The following is a 14,717-nucleotide window of genomic DNA, read 5'->3' as shown; positions in this document are numbered from 1 at the left end:
AGAAATGCACAAGGCGAGTACACATACAATGTTGTCATGGGGGAGAATAGGAAAAAATGCTCTTGTGGAGCTTGGCAGCATCAAAGGTTTCCATGTTCTCATGCCATTGCTGTTTGCGGGTATAGACAAGAGAGAGCTACTAATCTTCCAAGTAAAAGGTACACAACTAGGACATGGATAAATCAGTATAATGCTGCACTTTCTCCCCTTCGAGAGGTGAATTACTGGGCGCCGGTAGATTGGCAGATTCAGGGAGACCCTGAAAAACTGGTCACGCAAAGGGGTAGGAGACGCACCAGACGGTACCGGAATGAGATGGATGAGAAATCTAGGAGCAGATCTTCAACCTCAAGACAACAAGCTAGATGTGGTATTTGCGGTCAATTGGGCCATAACAGGAAGACATGCCCTGAAATTTGAATATGTCATGCCATGTAATTTCAACCTCAATTAAAATGTTATTTTTGTTTGTTTTACCTGAAATTAAAATTTCTCTTTGTATTGATGAATTTGAAATTTAGGTTTGTTTTTTCCTGAATTCCTAATCTGTTTTTAATTGGTTATCTGTTTTTAATTGGTTCCAACATGAAATAAAAACACATTTTATTGATAACGTTACAACACAAAATATAAAAAACATAGTACTTAAACTAAAATACAACACAAATTACTCTGCAGAGTTGTTGATGTGGTTTGAGAACATGGAGGAGGTCGTATACCATACTGAGACTGCTAAAGAGAAGATGGTGGAGCACGCGACTAGCCAATTTGACGGAGCTGCTAGATCATGGTGGACTGGCATCGTCACTACTGATGGCAGAAAGTCTGCCTATGCTCACACCTGGGAGGAACTCCAGAAGATGATGAGAGCTGAGTTCTGTACCAAAGATGCATTACAAGAGTTGGAACAAGAGTTTTGGGACTTGAAGATGAAGGGAGTGGAAATTGAGAAGTATATTTTGAGGTTTAATGAGCTTGCCAGGCTTGTACCACACTTGGCTTCGACTGAAGAAAAGAAGATCGACCGATTTATTTGGGGCTTGATCCCAGAAGTCCGTCGTGCTCTTACCAGCAAAGGTCCTAAGACTATGTCAAGAGCCGCTGTACTGGCTAAGACTTTGACTAAAGATATTATCAGATCAGGAGGGTTGACTGAAAATGCTAAGAAAGGGAAAAGGAAGGCTGAGGAAGTGGCGGAAAGGAAAGTAGAACCCCCAAGTAAGAAGGGGAAGATCTTGAGGAACTATGCGGTGACCGCAGTGCCTGAGCCTACTAGATATTCTGGAGCTTACCCAAAGTGCACCCGCTGTAATCTTCATCACATTGGTGATTGCCCTGTTTGCTTTAAGTGCCAGGGAATTGGGCACATGGCCAAGTACTGTAGTGCTACTCCGACGAATCCGCCCAGGAACAACCCACCACCAGTCAACAGAAATCCTCCAGCCAGGAACACTCGACTTCCACTACCACCAGCTGCTCCATTTCAAAGGAACCAGAACCAGAACGCCCAAGTTCAGCGTGTTGCTTATCCACGCGGGCCCAGAAACCAGAACGAGCAGAACAACCAGCAGCAACAAAACCAACAAGGCCCAGCGAACGCTCGTGTTTTTGCTGTGAAAGCTGAGGAAGCTCGTCAGAACCCTCGGGTTGTGACATATACTTTTCTTCTGAACGATCATTATGCTTCTGTGCTATTTGACTCCGGTGCTGAGCGTAGCTTTGTTGCGTTAGACTTTAAAGCTAGAACTAAAATGATAACTGGTAGACTAGAAGATAAATACGTGGTAGAATATGCTAATGGCCAGCAGTACGGTACCAACGAAATTGCTCTAGAATGTCCTATGACTCTAGTAGACAAGAACTTTACTATCGACCTAATCCCTGTTGAGATTGGTAGCTTCGACATTATCGTGGGAATGGATTGGCTATCTAAACACCACGCGACTATTTGTTGCCATGAGAAATCAGTTCATATACCGCTTCCGAACGGCGAGATCTTAATTGTACAAGGCGACAAATCTACGAACGAACTCAAGATCGTCACGGCTATGAAATTTCGTAAATACTTGGACAAGAAAGATCATTTAGTGTACTTAGCTCACGTCATCGATAAAAGTGCTAAAGAGAAGAAAATGCAAGACATCCCCATCGTTCGGGACTTTCCTGATGTCTTTCCTGACGACTTACCAGGCATTCCACCTGTTAGACAGGTCGAGTTCAAAATTGATCTAGTTCCCGGTGCAGCACCAGTCGCTAAAGCACCGTATCGTTTAGCTCCTCCCGAAATGCAAGAACTGTCCAATCAATTACAAGAACTTTTGAGCAAAGGCTTTATCCGTCCTAGTTCATCCCCTTGGGGAGCACCTATTCTATTTGTCAAAAAGAAAGACGGTTCCATGAGAATGTGGAGACTACCGTGAATTGAACAAACTAACCGTTAAGAACCGGTATCCCCTACCTCGCATAGACGATCTGTTCGATCAATTGCAAGGTGCTTCGTACTTTTCTAAGATCGATCTACGTTCGGGTTATCACCAGATTCGTGTTCAAGATGGTGACGTCCCAAAGACAGCTTTTCGTACTCGCTATGGTCATTACGAATTTCTCGTGATGCCATTCGGTCTAACTAATGCTCCAGCGATCTTTATGGACTTGATGAACCGTGTCTGTCGCCCGTTCTTAGACAAATTCGTCATAGTATTCATAGACGACATACTTGTGTACTCCCAGAACAAGACTGATCATGAACAACATCTCCGATCTATTCTTCAACTCTTTCGCGACGAACAGTTGTACGGTAAGTTCTCTAAGTGCGAGTTCTGGCTTCGCCAAGTACAGTTCCTCGGCCATGTTGTGAACGAACGAGGCATTCATGTAGACCCGGCCAAGATTGAAGCAATCAAAAAGTGAGAGGCTCCGAAAGCTCCTACTGAAGTTCGTAGTTTTCTTGGGCTGGCCGGCTATTATCGCCGTTTTATCGAGAACTTCTCCAAAATCGCACTGCCGTTGACTCAATTGACTCAGAAAACCAGAGACTTCATGTGGGGTGAACAACAAGAGCAAGCGTTTCAGACCTTAAAGGACAGGTTGTGTGAAGCACCTGTTCTGACCTTGCCTGAAGGCACTGAAGACTTCGTTGTGTACTGTGACGCTTCCCATCAAGGACTAGGCTGTGTACTGATGCAAAGAGGCAAAGTGATCGCCTACGCATCCCGACAACTCAAAGTACATGAAAAGAACTACACTACTCACGATCTAGAACTTGGAGCTGTCGTTTTTGCCTTAAAGATCTGGAGACCCTACTTGTACGGAACTAAGTGTACCATCTTCACTGATCATAAAAGCTTGCAACATGTGTACAATCAGAAAGAGCTGAACATGAGACAAAGGCGTTGGGTAGAGTTACTGAGTGATTACGATTGTGACATCAAGTATCATCCTGGAAAGGCGAATGTGGTAGCTGACGCGCTGAGTAGGAAAGAACGAATCAAGATCCTATCGATCAAGGAAGCAGATCGTATAGATTTAAGACAACACGTGATCGCGGGTCAAGAGATCGGATTGGAGTCAGAAGAAAACCGGAAAGCAGAACGGTTAGGCCCAATCGCTCAATAACTCGAAGTTGACGATAAGGGAGTCAGAAAGTTCAAGAACCAAGTTTGGATCCCTGCAGCTAATGGTGTTAGAGAGATCATCATGCAGGAAGCTCATAGTTCAAAGTACTCGATCCATCCCGGTGCAGACAAGATGTACAAGAACTTGAAACTAGACTATTGGTGGCCTGGAATGAAAAGAGAAATCTACGAGTACGTCAGCAGATGCCTGACATGTTCAAAAGTTAAGATCGAACATCAGAAACCTTCAGGATTGTTGAAGCAATTAGAAGTCCCGGTGTGGAAGTGGGAAGATATTACCATGGATTTTATCATGAAATTACCTCGTACAAAGAACAACCATAACTCCATCTGGGTGATAGTAGACAGTCTGATGAAATCAGCTCGTTTCCTTCCAATTCGTGATGACTATCCGTTGGAGAGGCTTGCAGAAATCTATATAGAAGACATTGTGACCAAGTACGGTGTCCCTTTGTCAATTGTGTCAGACCGAGATCCTCGCTTCACTTCTGACTTTTGGCAGTCACTTCAAGAAACTCTAGGTACTAGACTGAACTTGAGCACCGCCTATCACCCTCAGACGGATGGACAGAGCGAACGTACTATTCAGGCATTGGAGGACATGCTCCGTGCTTGTGCATTAGAGTTCAGAGGGATTTGGGACAAACATCTCCCGTTGATCGAGTTCTCGTACAATAATAACTATCATGCGAGCATTCAGTGTGCACCGTTCGAGGCTTTATATGGGCGTAAGTGCAGATCCCCACTTTGTTGGCTTGACGCCGGTGAAAGAAGTTGGTTAGAACTTCCAGTTGTACAGTACACCACCGATAAGATCGCTATTATCAAAGAGAAGCTTAAAGCTGCTCAAGACAGACAAAAATCATACGCTGACAAACGCCGCAAACCCTTACAGTTCCAGGACGTGTCAGACCAGTTGCGTATAAACTGGAATTACCGATAGAACTTGACAATGTTCATGACACTTTTCACGTGTCCAACTTGAAGAAGTGCTTGGCTGACGACCTGACCGTCATCCCTGTTAAGGACGTTCCCATCAACGAAGGGCTCGAGTTCACTGAAGAGCCCATTGAGATCATTGACCAAGATGCCAAACGAACTAGACAAAGTAGAGTACCGTTAGTACGTGTTCGATGGAGTGCTAGACATGGGTATAAGGACACCTGGGAACGCGAGGACTTCATTAAGAAGAAGTACCCTCATCTTTCCGATCGGCAAAACTCTTAATTTCGAGGACGAAATCCTCTAAGTGGGGGAGAATGTAACAACCGCCATATAAATATCCTAATTAAAGTTCCTTAGTTCGTACTTTCGCCATCTGAACGGCTAGACAGTCCAATCTACTTAAGTTCTTGCGCACTTTAGACTCAAAATATGTGCTTATTTGAAGGTCAATTAGATCTTAAATCTTGATTTATGTGACGGATTAAGAATTAATTCGATAAAATATGAAGGTTCGGTTCATAAATGTTCGTGTCCATAAGTGTTCTAGTGCAAAATGTTCACAAATAGTCCCTTGGAAATACCTAGTGCATCCATTTAGAAAAGGTATAAATAGAATGTTGTAGTGTGAGAAAATTCACTATTCATTCATCACCTCCATTTCTCACTCTCTCTCTAAAAACACATAGTCAGGAACATCTCCACCACCATTTTCACACACTAAAATCACCATCTTGATTTTGGGTTGGTTAAGTGAAATCATTTGTACTTTCGGGTTCCTTGTGACGATCAAAACACGTTTCTAGCATCAAATCACAGGTAATAACAACCTCTTTTGAGAATTTGATCAAAACAAAAGTGTACTTTTTATGTTCTTGTTCTTGATGATTTGGTCCGATTTTTGTTAAGAAATCATGTTTATAAGCAATGGGTTTGTGTCTAAATGTGTTTAACATCATTTTGGTGAACAAATTGGGGTCATAACGTGATTAAATTGCAAAACCCATTTTTCAAATATGAGCATAACTTGTTCTTGAAACCACCAAGTGTTCATGTGTTAATTTGATTCTGAAATCTGAAAATGTGATAAGAAAATGGTGTTAATATGTTAACATGTACTAATATCACATCCTAACTCGTTCCAAGATCAACTTAGACCTCTTTAAGACTTGATTTCTGGGTTGTTTGGGCTCGTGTTTATGTTCTTGAGCTGCTACTGTTGCTACTCATTGTTGTTATGGTTGGAGTGTGGTTCGGTCTTGATTCACATTCTGGGCAACTGATCATATGATCAGTTTCACTCAATCTAATGTTGAATCGACTTTAGTCACGATTATAGAATGATAGAACGAACAGAATGATGAAACGATCTAAATGAAGCTTACACGAAACGATCTCTTTCTGCTTATTGATGGAACGATCTCTTTCTGCTTCATAACGAAACGATCTCTTATGACAAATGTAAATGGACGATCTCTTTTAGCGAGCAATGTAAAACGATCTAAATGGAGAAGCAATAAAACGATCTAAATGGGGAAGCAGCAAGACGACCTAAACTGATCAACACCTTGAAACAATCTAAAGCTCAGAACCTTAGAACGACCTTGAGCAACCATGAATGTGAAACGATCTAAATAATGAACCAGAGGGACGATCTAAATGATGTGACACTAGAATGATTAGTTTGAATAATTAACTCTTGGACGATTTGTTTTGGTCACACATTAACCAGGGACGATCTTGAGCCTATATGTATAACTTGAATGATTGGAATCTAATACTCTAAAACGATCTAAACAGGAGAGGATAGAACGATCTAATTGACTAGAAATCTGAAACGATTTGTTTGGCTAGAACCTTGAGACGACCTATTTTGACTAAAACTCTGGGACGATCTGCTTTGCCAAATAAGAAGATCTAGTTGCAATAAAACTTAAGACGAATTGTGCATTAAAGCATTAGGACGATCCTGAGAGTCACCTAGGACGATCTTGAAGGGAACCTAAAACGATCTTGACATCTAAAAACCCTAGACGATCTTGTGTTCATCATTTACCAACTTATACTTGTTCTTTAACGCACCACACGTAATCCTTAATCATCTAATCAATTCGTAACGACATCACTACTTGATTAAACACATTAAAGGCTGTTCATTAACATCCAGGTTAGATCATGGTTCGATCTAAGACGAAGTACAAAGCGCAAACCCTAATTAAGTACAAATAAAACATGTTCTATCTTGATTATCAAAGTATGAGTTCTATGATCGATTAAATTGAGTTCTAAAGACTAAAGGTTCATCATTAAAGACATGGTCAACTCATTAATACGATAAGTACTTATGAATGAGTTCAAAGACGATCAGTTCAAGTCCAGTTCATGTACTTAAAGTTCATTCAAAGTTGTTTTAAGAGTCAAAACCTTCTAAGTTCATCAAGGACCAAATCATCGGATCATCAAGAACATTTTCGTGATAAATTAATCACTAAGTCTAATATATGTACATATCATGTGTACAACAACGTGTACTTAGGTTTCTGTCAAGGTGTGCTTGGATTTGATAGATATAATCTATCTACCTCTGTGCTTGTTCTCTGTGCTCAATAACCGTACTGTACCAGATCACTGTGAGTTCACTAATCCCCTTTTCGTACATTTTGTTCAAAGTTCTTTATCGGGGACTGAAAAGCATGAAAACTATTTTGTACTTATATATATATATGTAAATATGTATATATGTTCTTGAACCGTTCTACGTACTATTCTATGATCGCATGAAACACTTATAAAATGATTCTGAATTATCTTCTAAAGTGTATTTAGATCTTGAATGGGCAGGATCTTGAATACATGAATACTGTTATACATACTCTCTGATGTGTATTTAGGTCTTGAATGGGCATGACCTGAATATACTTATATTGATTTACTGTTCTCTATTATGTACTTATCGTTCTATGTATGAGTTCTATCTTTACTGCTATCAATTCATATCCCACAGTTCAGGGAATGAACCGTAAGTAATTATGGACAGCGCTGTTAGGGTAGGCCCACCCTCATTCTCTACAGTTCAGGAGGATGCATATTATCTGTGCTTGTTCTGATCTAGATCATATATATAGCTTACTTGATTATGTGAGCTTACTGGTTAGTTGTTGTTCATCTTTGGCTAACCGGGTTAGTAGTAATTATGCACATACATATTAAGTGCATACTTGTTCTTAAAACTATGCTTACTATTACAAAGTACTTTTAATAAACGTACTGATCTTATGACTTGTTCTTATTATACATATTATTATTATGTATAACTAATAAGTACTTTATGTGAATCTCACCAACTACTTTCGTAGTTGACCCCTTTGAACTTACATGCTTTTCAGGCTAGACTATTAGATCCTTTAGCATAGGAGTCTTCCTTCTCTCAGCTCATTCCTTTGGTGATTGTTCGTACGTTCAAGATTCGTAGCTGTGAAGACTTCCTGTGGCTTGTCCATGTTCAGAGTTCAAGATCATTTAAGACAATTGTTCTATCTTCTGAATATTATCTTATTCTGGGTATACCCCATGTGCTGTAATAACTTATGATACTTGTTATCCTTAATGTTATTGGCTGTGTTTGAACTTGTACTGTGCGTGCTTGTGCTTATCTGTGCATCCCGTATATTCCGCTTTAGCGGGGTGTTACACAGAGGACGAGGAAGAGCACGGGGGCAACCCACACGAGGCAGAGCACGAGGCGGACCAACTCGTGCCCCTGTTCAGTCACCCATTCCACCACCTTTTCAACCACGAGTTCAACATGAAGGACTGCATCCTCGTCGTCTGGAGTTCACATTGACGGCGGAGTTTTCAACCCGCGTAAACCTGCAAGCAACAGACGACTTCACTGATGAAGAACTGAACGCGGTATGGGATTCTACCATGGCTCAAATCGAAAGCGGCCAACTTAGGACATGCATTCCAGGGCGGAACCGAATTCACGATGACTGGAGACCTGAAGGATACGAGACTGATCCTGGTGAAGAGTACGTCAACGATTTTCAATCGGAAGAGGAAGATTATCACTACGAATACCAGCGCCGTAATGACGGTGACAGTGACATTTCATCGACCGATTCCTTCTATGGCTGGCGTTACCCGTCACTCTCTCCTAGTCCGTAATTTTTATTTAATGTATTTGTGTGATGTGTTTGTGTTAAGTATTGTTTTAATTTTGTGTGGTGTGGTGTGTTTGTGTTAAGTTATGTAATGTTTCGTGATTAATAAATGTAATGTGTTTGTGTTTAGTAATGTAATGTGTTTTTTATTTTTGGTGTTTAAATATTGGTGACATACTTAATCAAATAAAAACAAATAAAACATAAATACATTAAACACACTTTAAACACACATTTATTAAATTTAAACATACATTAAACACACATTTATTATATTAAAAAAAACATACATTTATTTTAAAGACTAACACATACATAAAACATAAATAAAAACATAGATAACATAAATAAAACATACGTAGATAGATAACTAGAAATTCATAAATATCGCACTAGCTCGTAGAATATTCCACTCCGCGATGTACAGAAACTGAGGATGGGTGAGATTATACTCGACTAAAGCATTTTCGAGAACCATCCGATTGTTTTGGTTGATTTGGTTGTTCAAACGAGCCACGATGTGCTGGAAATTCATAATATCCCGACGCATCTTCCGCCAGTTTCCTTGCAAACTCTCAATGGTCCTTTCCTCGCCTTGATTATTTTGTAGATTATTAAACACTAACTTTATACGAAGCCAAAATGTTCTCCCTTGTTGGTACCTCGTTGCGTTTGGATCTTCGGATACTTCAAGCCAAGCTCTCGCTAAATTTGTAGTCTCGTCTGCAGTCCATGGTCTAGCCATTTGTTGTTTGATTTTTTAAAAAATAAAGAGAAGAATGGAGAAAATAAGAAGATACTGAAAAAGAAATGTAAGAAAATGTATAAAAATGAGGAAGTGGTGGTGTTTAGTATATATAGATAGAGATATTTGAGTAATTAAAATAAAAAAAAAACGGTCAAATATGAGAAAAAGACAAACCAAGTGAAGCCTCCCGGACGCGTTCAAAAAGCAAAGGGGCACGCTTTTCAACCAGTCGGAACGCCCCCCGGGACCGAGCTCCGGCGTTCCGGGGGCGTTCCCAGGCGTTCCCGGCGAGAAAATTGAGATGGAACGGGCTACTCCGTGTAGTCTAAGTTATCAACTCTCACATCTCCCTATCAGTTTTAGCTTTTAAGAGAACACGTGACTTTTAGATTATGGCTTTAAATATTGTATATTGTGGAGTATTAGTTGTACATTTATTGTTATTTTGTTTATTTGGATATTTATGGTATTATACTATTGTTACATAGTAAAATTAGCAGGGGCACGTATATACAAGAAATAAAAAAACAATAAAAAGGACAACATAAGACACATTTCAAATTTACGCTTCTTTTTCAGTTTTAAATTCTCTTTCTTCCTTATTCCCAATTTCTCTGTGTATAAGTTCTCTAATCAAATTAAGTTATATATATATACTAGGTTTGTTTCCCGCGCGTTGCGCGATTGTTAAAAAATCTTTTAATAAAATTCGATACAAACATTTTTAATTTATTTACTATTATATTTTATGTTTTTTAACGTGGAAAGAAATAAAACAAAGATAAAATATCAAATGCGTTGAGCAATCTAATAACATTCATATGATGGAAAAAAATTAGTACTTCAATAAAGGGAGAAGCAACAACGTTGTTGAAGAAAAAGTCAGATTTTTATTATGTATGATTGATAATACAAACTTGCTAGTAAAACGAAGTATTATTCAGACTAATTAGTGAACATTATAAGTTTTATTGTGTTGATTTAATATTTAAAAACATGTAAACGTACATACACATGGATAATTATATAAATCAACAAATTGTATGATATTGAATACATGTTTAATATGTCAAATGAATAAAAATAATGAAAATAAAATAAATTATAGCACTAAAATTTTGCTAGAACACAATCATATTAATGGCATTGGGTATTGGGTGTTGTACGTAAATGTTTCATAGTTTTTAAAATTGTCATGTCATCTTTAATTCTGTAAAATGGCTACATATAGAATAATTACGTACAAACATAAAAATAATCAATACTTTGTTTGTTAAAAAGAAGATACGAAGATGATACGATTAATTTAGTTAAAAGATTTGAATGTAATTATTATAAATTAATATTTGTTTTTTTATACGAAAGAATAACAAATCTATTTATAAATATTTTCTGCTTGTCGTGCAAATAATTTTTTTTAGATTACATGCCTAGTTACTTGTCATATATAATATGTCTAAAATATAGTTAATTATTTTAAAATAATTACTTTGATTAAAAAACAAACGAATTTCAATTTCCATATTGGATTTTAAAACAATTTTTATGTTTAAAAAGTTTTTCAATTTCCATATTAGATTTTGAAACAATCTTTATGTTTAATTAGTTAACATACAGATATATCTAACTTGATAAATAAAGAATAAATATTGTGAAAAACATATGAAGATGACACATAGACTAAATCCTACGTGACAATGTTTAAAGACAACTTTAAGTTGAGGTGGATAGCTTTAGAATGTCAGAATTTCTACTGTTTTATTATGTATATATATATACTAGGTCTTTTACCCGCATGATGTGTGATTTTTTTTAAAGCAGTATAATAATAAACTATATTATGAAACATGAAAAATATAGTGACCTCTAATCCTTGGATGATAGATTATGTAATGTGAACTCCATGCATAATGTTTTAACATACAAATATACCTAAATTCAGGTTGAAATTTAGCATTGAAGACTTTGGCTATACTTTAAAGAATTGTTATAGTTGGTCGAATACCCGCAACATACAATTAGGTCAACAAAACAAAACAATGAAGTGTAGTGTAGACCTACATGTAAAGTTGAAACACGCGAATTCGATTTATTGGAGTGCCTGAAGTATATGATCAAGAATTAGGTGAAGATGTCTGGACTCTGAACCAACCTATTTTGATACATCTATTATCGTCTATTAGTTCATATAGAGATATTACTTTCACATCATGATGATTGAATCTTTTGACTACATAGAGCTTGATGAATGTTTAACTATTTGTTAAATAGCAATTTTATACATACACAAAATAAAGCTTAAAAAAAACCCTTTTTATAAAATTACTAATGTGATTAGATTATATTACCATTCATCCTAAATACATACAAATGGAATCAATAACAAATGTATTTGTAATCGTACGTACAATTCTAACAAATATAAGGATTTAGTAATATAGAATTTGTAATCGTACGTACAAAGTGACGATTTTATTTAAAATAAAAATAAAAATAAATAATAATAATAATAATAATAACAACAACAATAATAATAAAGGGTATGTAAAAATTTGTGGATTTGTAATATTCTTGCCAAATTAATGTTGATCAATCCCATAAATATATTGTTTTTCATATACGATATATCCAATTTTATAGTTTCTATATTCTAATTTATACGATATTTTCTATAAAAAAGATTGATAATTTAAATATAAAAAAAAACATGGAGATGTCACATACGATAAATCTTATGTGGCAACATTTAAGCATAACTTTGATTTAGGGAAGATGACTTAAAAGGCTAGGATTTCTACTGCTTTAATATATATATATATATATGAAGCATTTCTGTATGAGTTTTTGATGGGGTTGCCGGAAATGTCGCCGGAATTATATCCTTTTACCAAAAGTTAGCAACTTTGTGACTGAACAAAGACTTCTTGCGAATAGGCGTTACGTATATTGTTTGTGATCCACAAGATTTAGTGACTAAGATAAAAATTGAGTTACTACCATTTTAGTATCCAACAATATTACAATGGAGCAAGAGGAGGTACGTGAACTCTATTCATTATCAATTAAATATTAATGTTTAACATGATTGTAAGAAAAAAGGTAAAAGCAAAAAGAATAAAAATAAGGACCACCATGAAAATTTACAAAGTTTTGTTTGTTAGGCCGTAGGGGTGGAAAGGGACCGTCCCAAAACAAAAAGCTTACACGAATCTTTATTTCCCATTCACACTATAAAACAAACAAATTACACAAACCCATCAGTACATCACCTCTCTCTCTCTCTCTCTCTCCCCCTTTGAAGAATCCGGCCACCACCACCGCCGGCGCATCGTCGGCCGGCAGCCACCATTCCATCACCATCTCTACCTTATTCCACTCGGCAGCTTCGCTCTCACTAGAAAGCAACAACCAACACTCCAACACCACATCCTTTTCCGCCGGCGACCCACACCACAGCCGTAACTCTACCAACAGCCGCCATCTCATCGGTCTCTATCTCTCTCCAAAAACCCTAAAGAGCAAAGCTATATATATTTTGTATATATAGATGCAGATGATCAATCAGGGGCGAATCTAGCCTTATAGAAAGTAGGTCCTAAGACCTACCTTAGATTCGAAAAAATTTCAGGAAATATGTAATGGTTTTGTCAAGGACCTACCTTACAATACTCTTTAGATCCATTAAAAAAAATATGCTCTGTATTTTAATGGTGACCATCTCACATTTGGAGAAGATGAAGCATGAAGATGTCCCACTCATATTTATTACAATTTTCAATAATGACTTGTTAATTTATACAACTTCAATTTTGATCCTTCTACTTTTTAGCTTACTACACTAGTTGCTTTACATTTATTTCGTATAAGCTGTAATTTGGATTTTGAAAAGTTTCTTTTAAATATACTCGTATGATGTTAGGATAGAAAAAACATGTCTCTTGATTTCTTACTATATTTTAGTTTGAAAATGTTAAATAACATTAAACTATGATTAAAAATTATTAACACGAACTGTGCAACACTCATTTATCATTTAAATTTGATCACATTTTAATTAATTTATTATTTGAATTTCCATATTTACATTTACATTAGCCATCATATGTTATCATTGTTTCAAAGAAAATCATTGTAATTCAAAGAAAAATTGCTTATATTATAAAGTAAGATTGTGACGTATTTTCATAACAATTATATCCATGTAATAGATTGTGTAACTTGATCCGACCCGGCCCGACCCAACCAGTTAATACTTTTGCTGTTTTGATTTAAATAAATCAAATTAGGACCTAGTTTAAAATCCTGGATTCCCCACCGAAATGATTGATATTGGTGTAACTTAATCATTGTATATATATTGATAATGATTGATATTGGGAAGAAGATAGGAGGCTATAAAGATCCCCATGTTGAAAGTTACATGGGGAAATGTCTAAAATGCTCTTCCATGTAATATTTTCATCTACTACCTTTAAGATATGTAATATTTTTACTTAGCACTAAAATATTTTTACTTACACTACCCCTTAACATTAATGATTAAGTTATACTATTAATCATTTATTTTTTAAAATATCTCCATTAATAATCTACATCAATCGACGTCTCATCTACCACAAATAGTCGCATCTACCACCACATCGTCACCGTCACGACTACCGCCGCATTGCGCAAGTAACGTGCTAGTTATTTTTAACAAAGACAACTATTGATACACTATCATCACATATAGGAACTCATCACTACTACGACAGATGTATACTATTCTTTGATTCAGAGTTTAAATTTAATGGCCCCAATTTAGCTGTTTTCTTATGGATATGCAAAGTATATAGATGGAGGTCTTGCCATTTGAATTCGAAATAACACATTAATAAAAATCACGTTTATAAAATTACAAGCCAAAATAAATGTCCGAATTTTGATACATGGTGGTCGGATATATATATATTATTATAATTTTAATAATATAACTGTTAGGTTTTATTGAACTACGCTTTAGTTAGTTGTTTTCTTCTGATATGCAAAGTATTTTTTAAGGATATCTTGCCATTTGCATTAGAAATAACACATTTATAAAAATCACGTGTATAAAATTACAATCCAAAATATAAATGTCCAAAGTTTGGTTCATCGTGGTTGGGTATATTATAACTATAATATTTTATTGAACTATCCTTTAGCTATCTAATTTTATTTCGCTTTTGAAAACTATATAAAAATAGAAGG

General features: G+C 36.4%; 1 protein-coding gene across 1 annotated transcript; it reads right to left on the bottom strand.

Moving 5' to 3' along the window:
• Positions 1-9,110: 9,110 nt before the first annotated feature.
• Positions 9,111-9,485, bottom strand: LOC122583690. The gene has a single exon (XM_043756069.1). It carries the CDS (start codon positions 9,483-9,485, stop codon positions 9,111-9,113), a length of 375 nt encoding a protein of 124 aa, XP_043612004.1.
• Positions 9,486-14,717: the final 5,232 nt, after the last annotated feature.

This window comes from Erigeron canadensis, chromosome 9, assembly GCF_010389155.1.
Source record: "Erigeron canadensis isolate Cc75 chromosome 9, C_canadensis_v1, whole genome shotgun sequence".
In the NCBI taxonomy this organism is placed as follows: domain Eukaryota; kingdom Viridiplantae; phylum Streptophyta; class Magnoliopsida; order Asterales; family Asteraceae; genus Erigeron; species Erigeron canadensis.
This window is presented reverse-complemented; position numbering and strand designations above follow the sequence as displayed.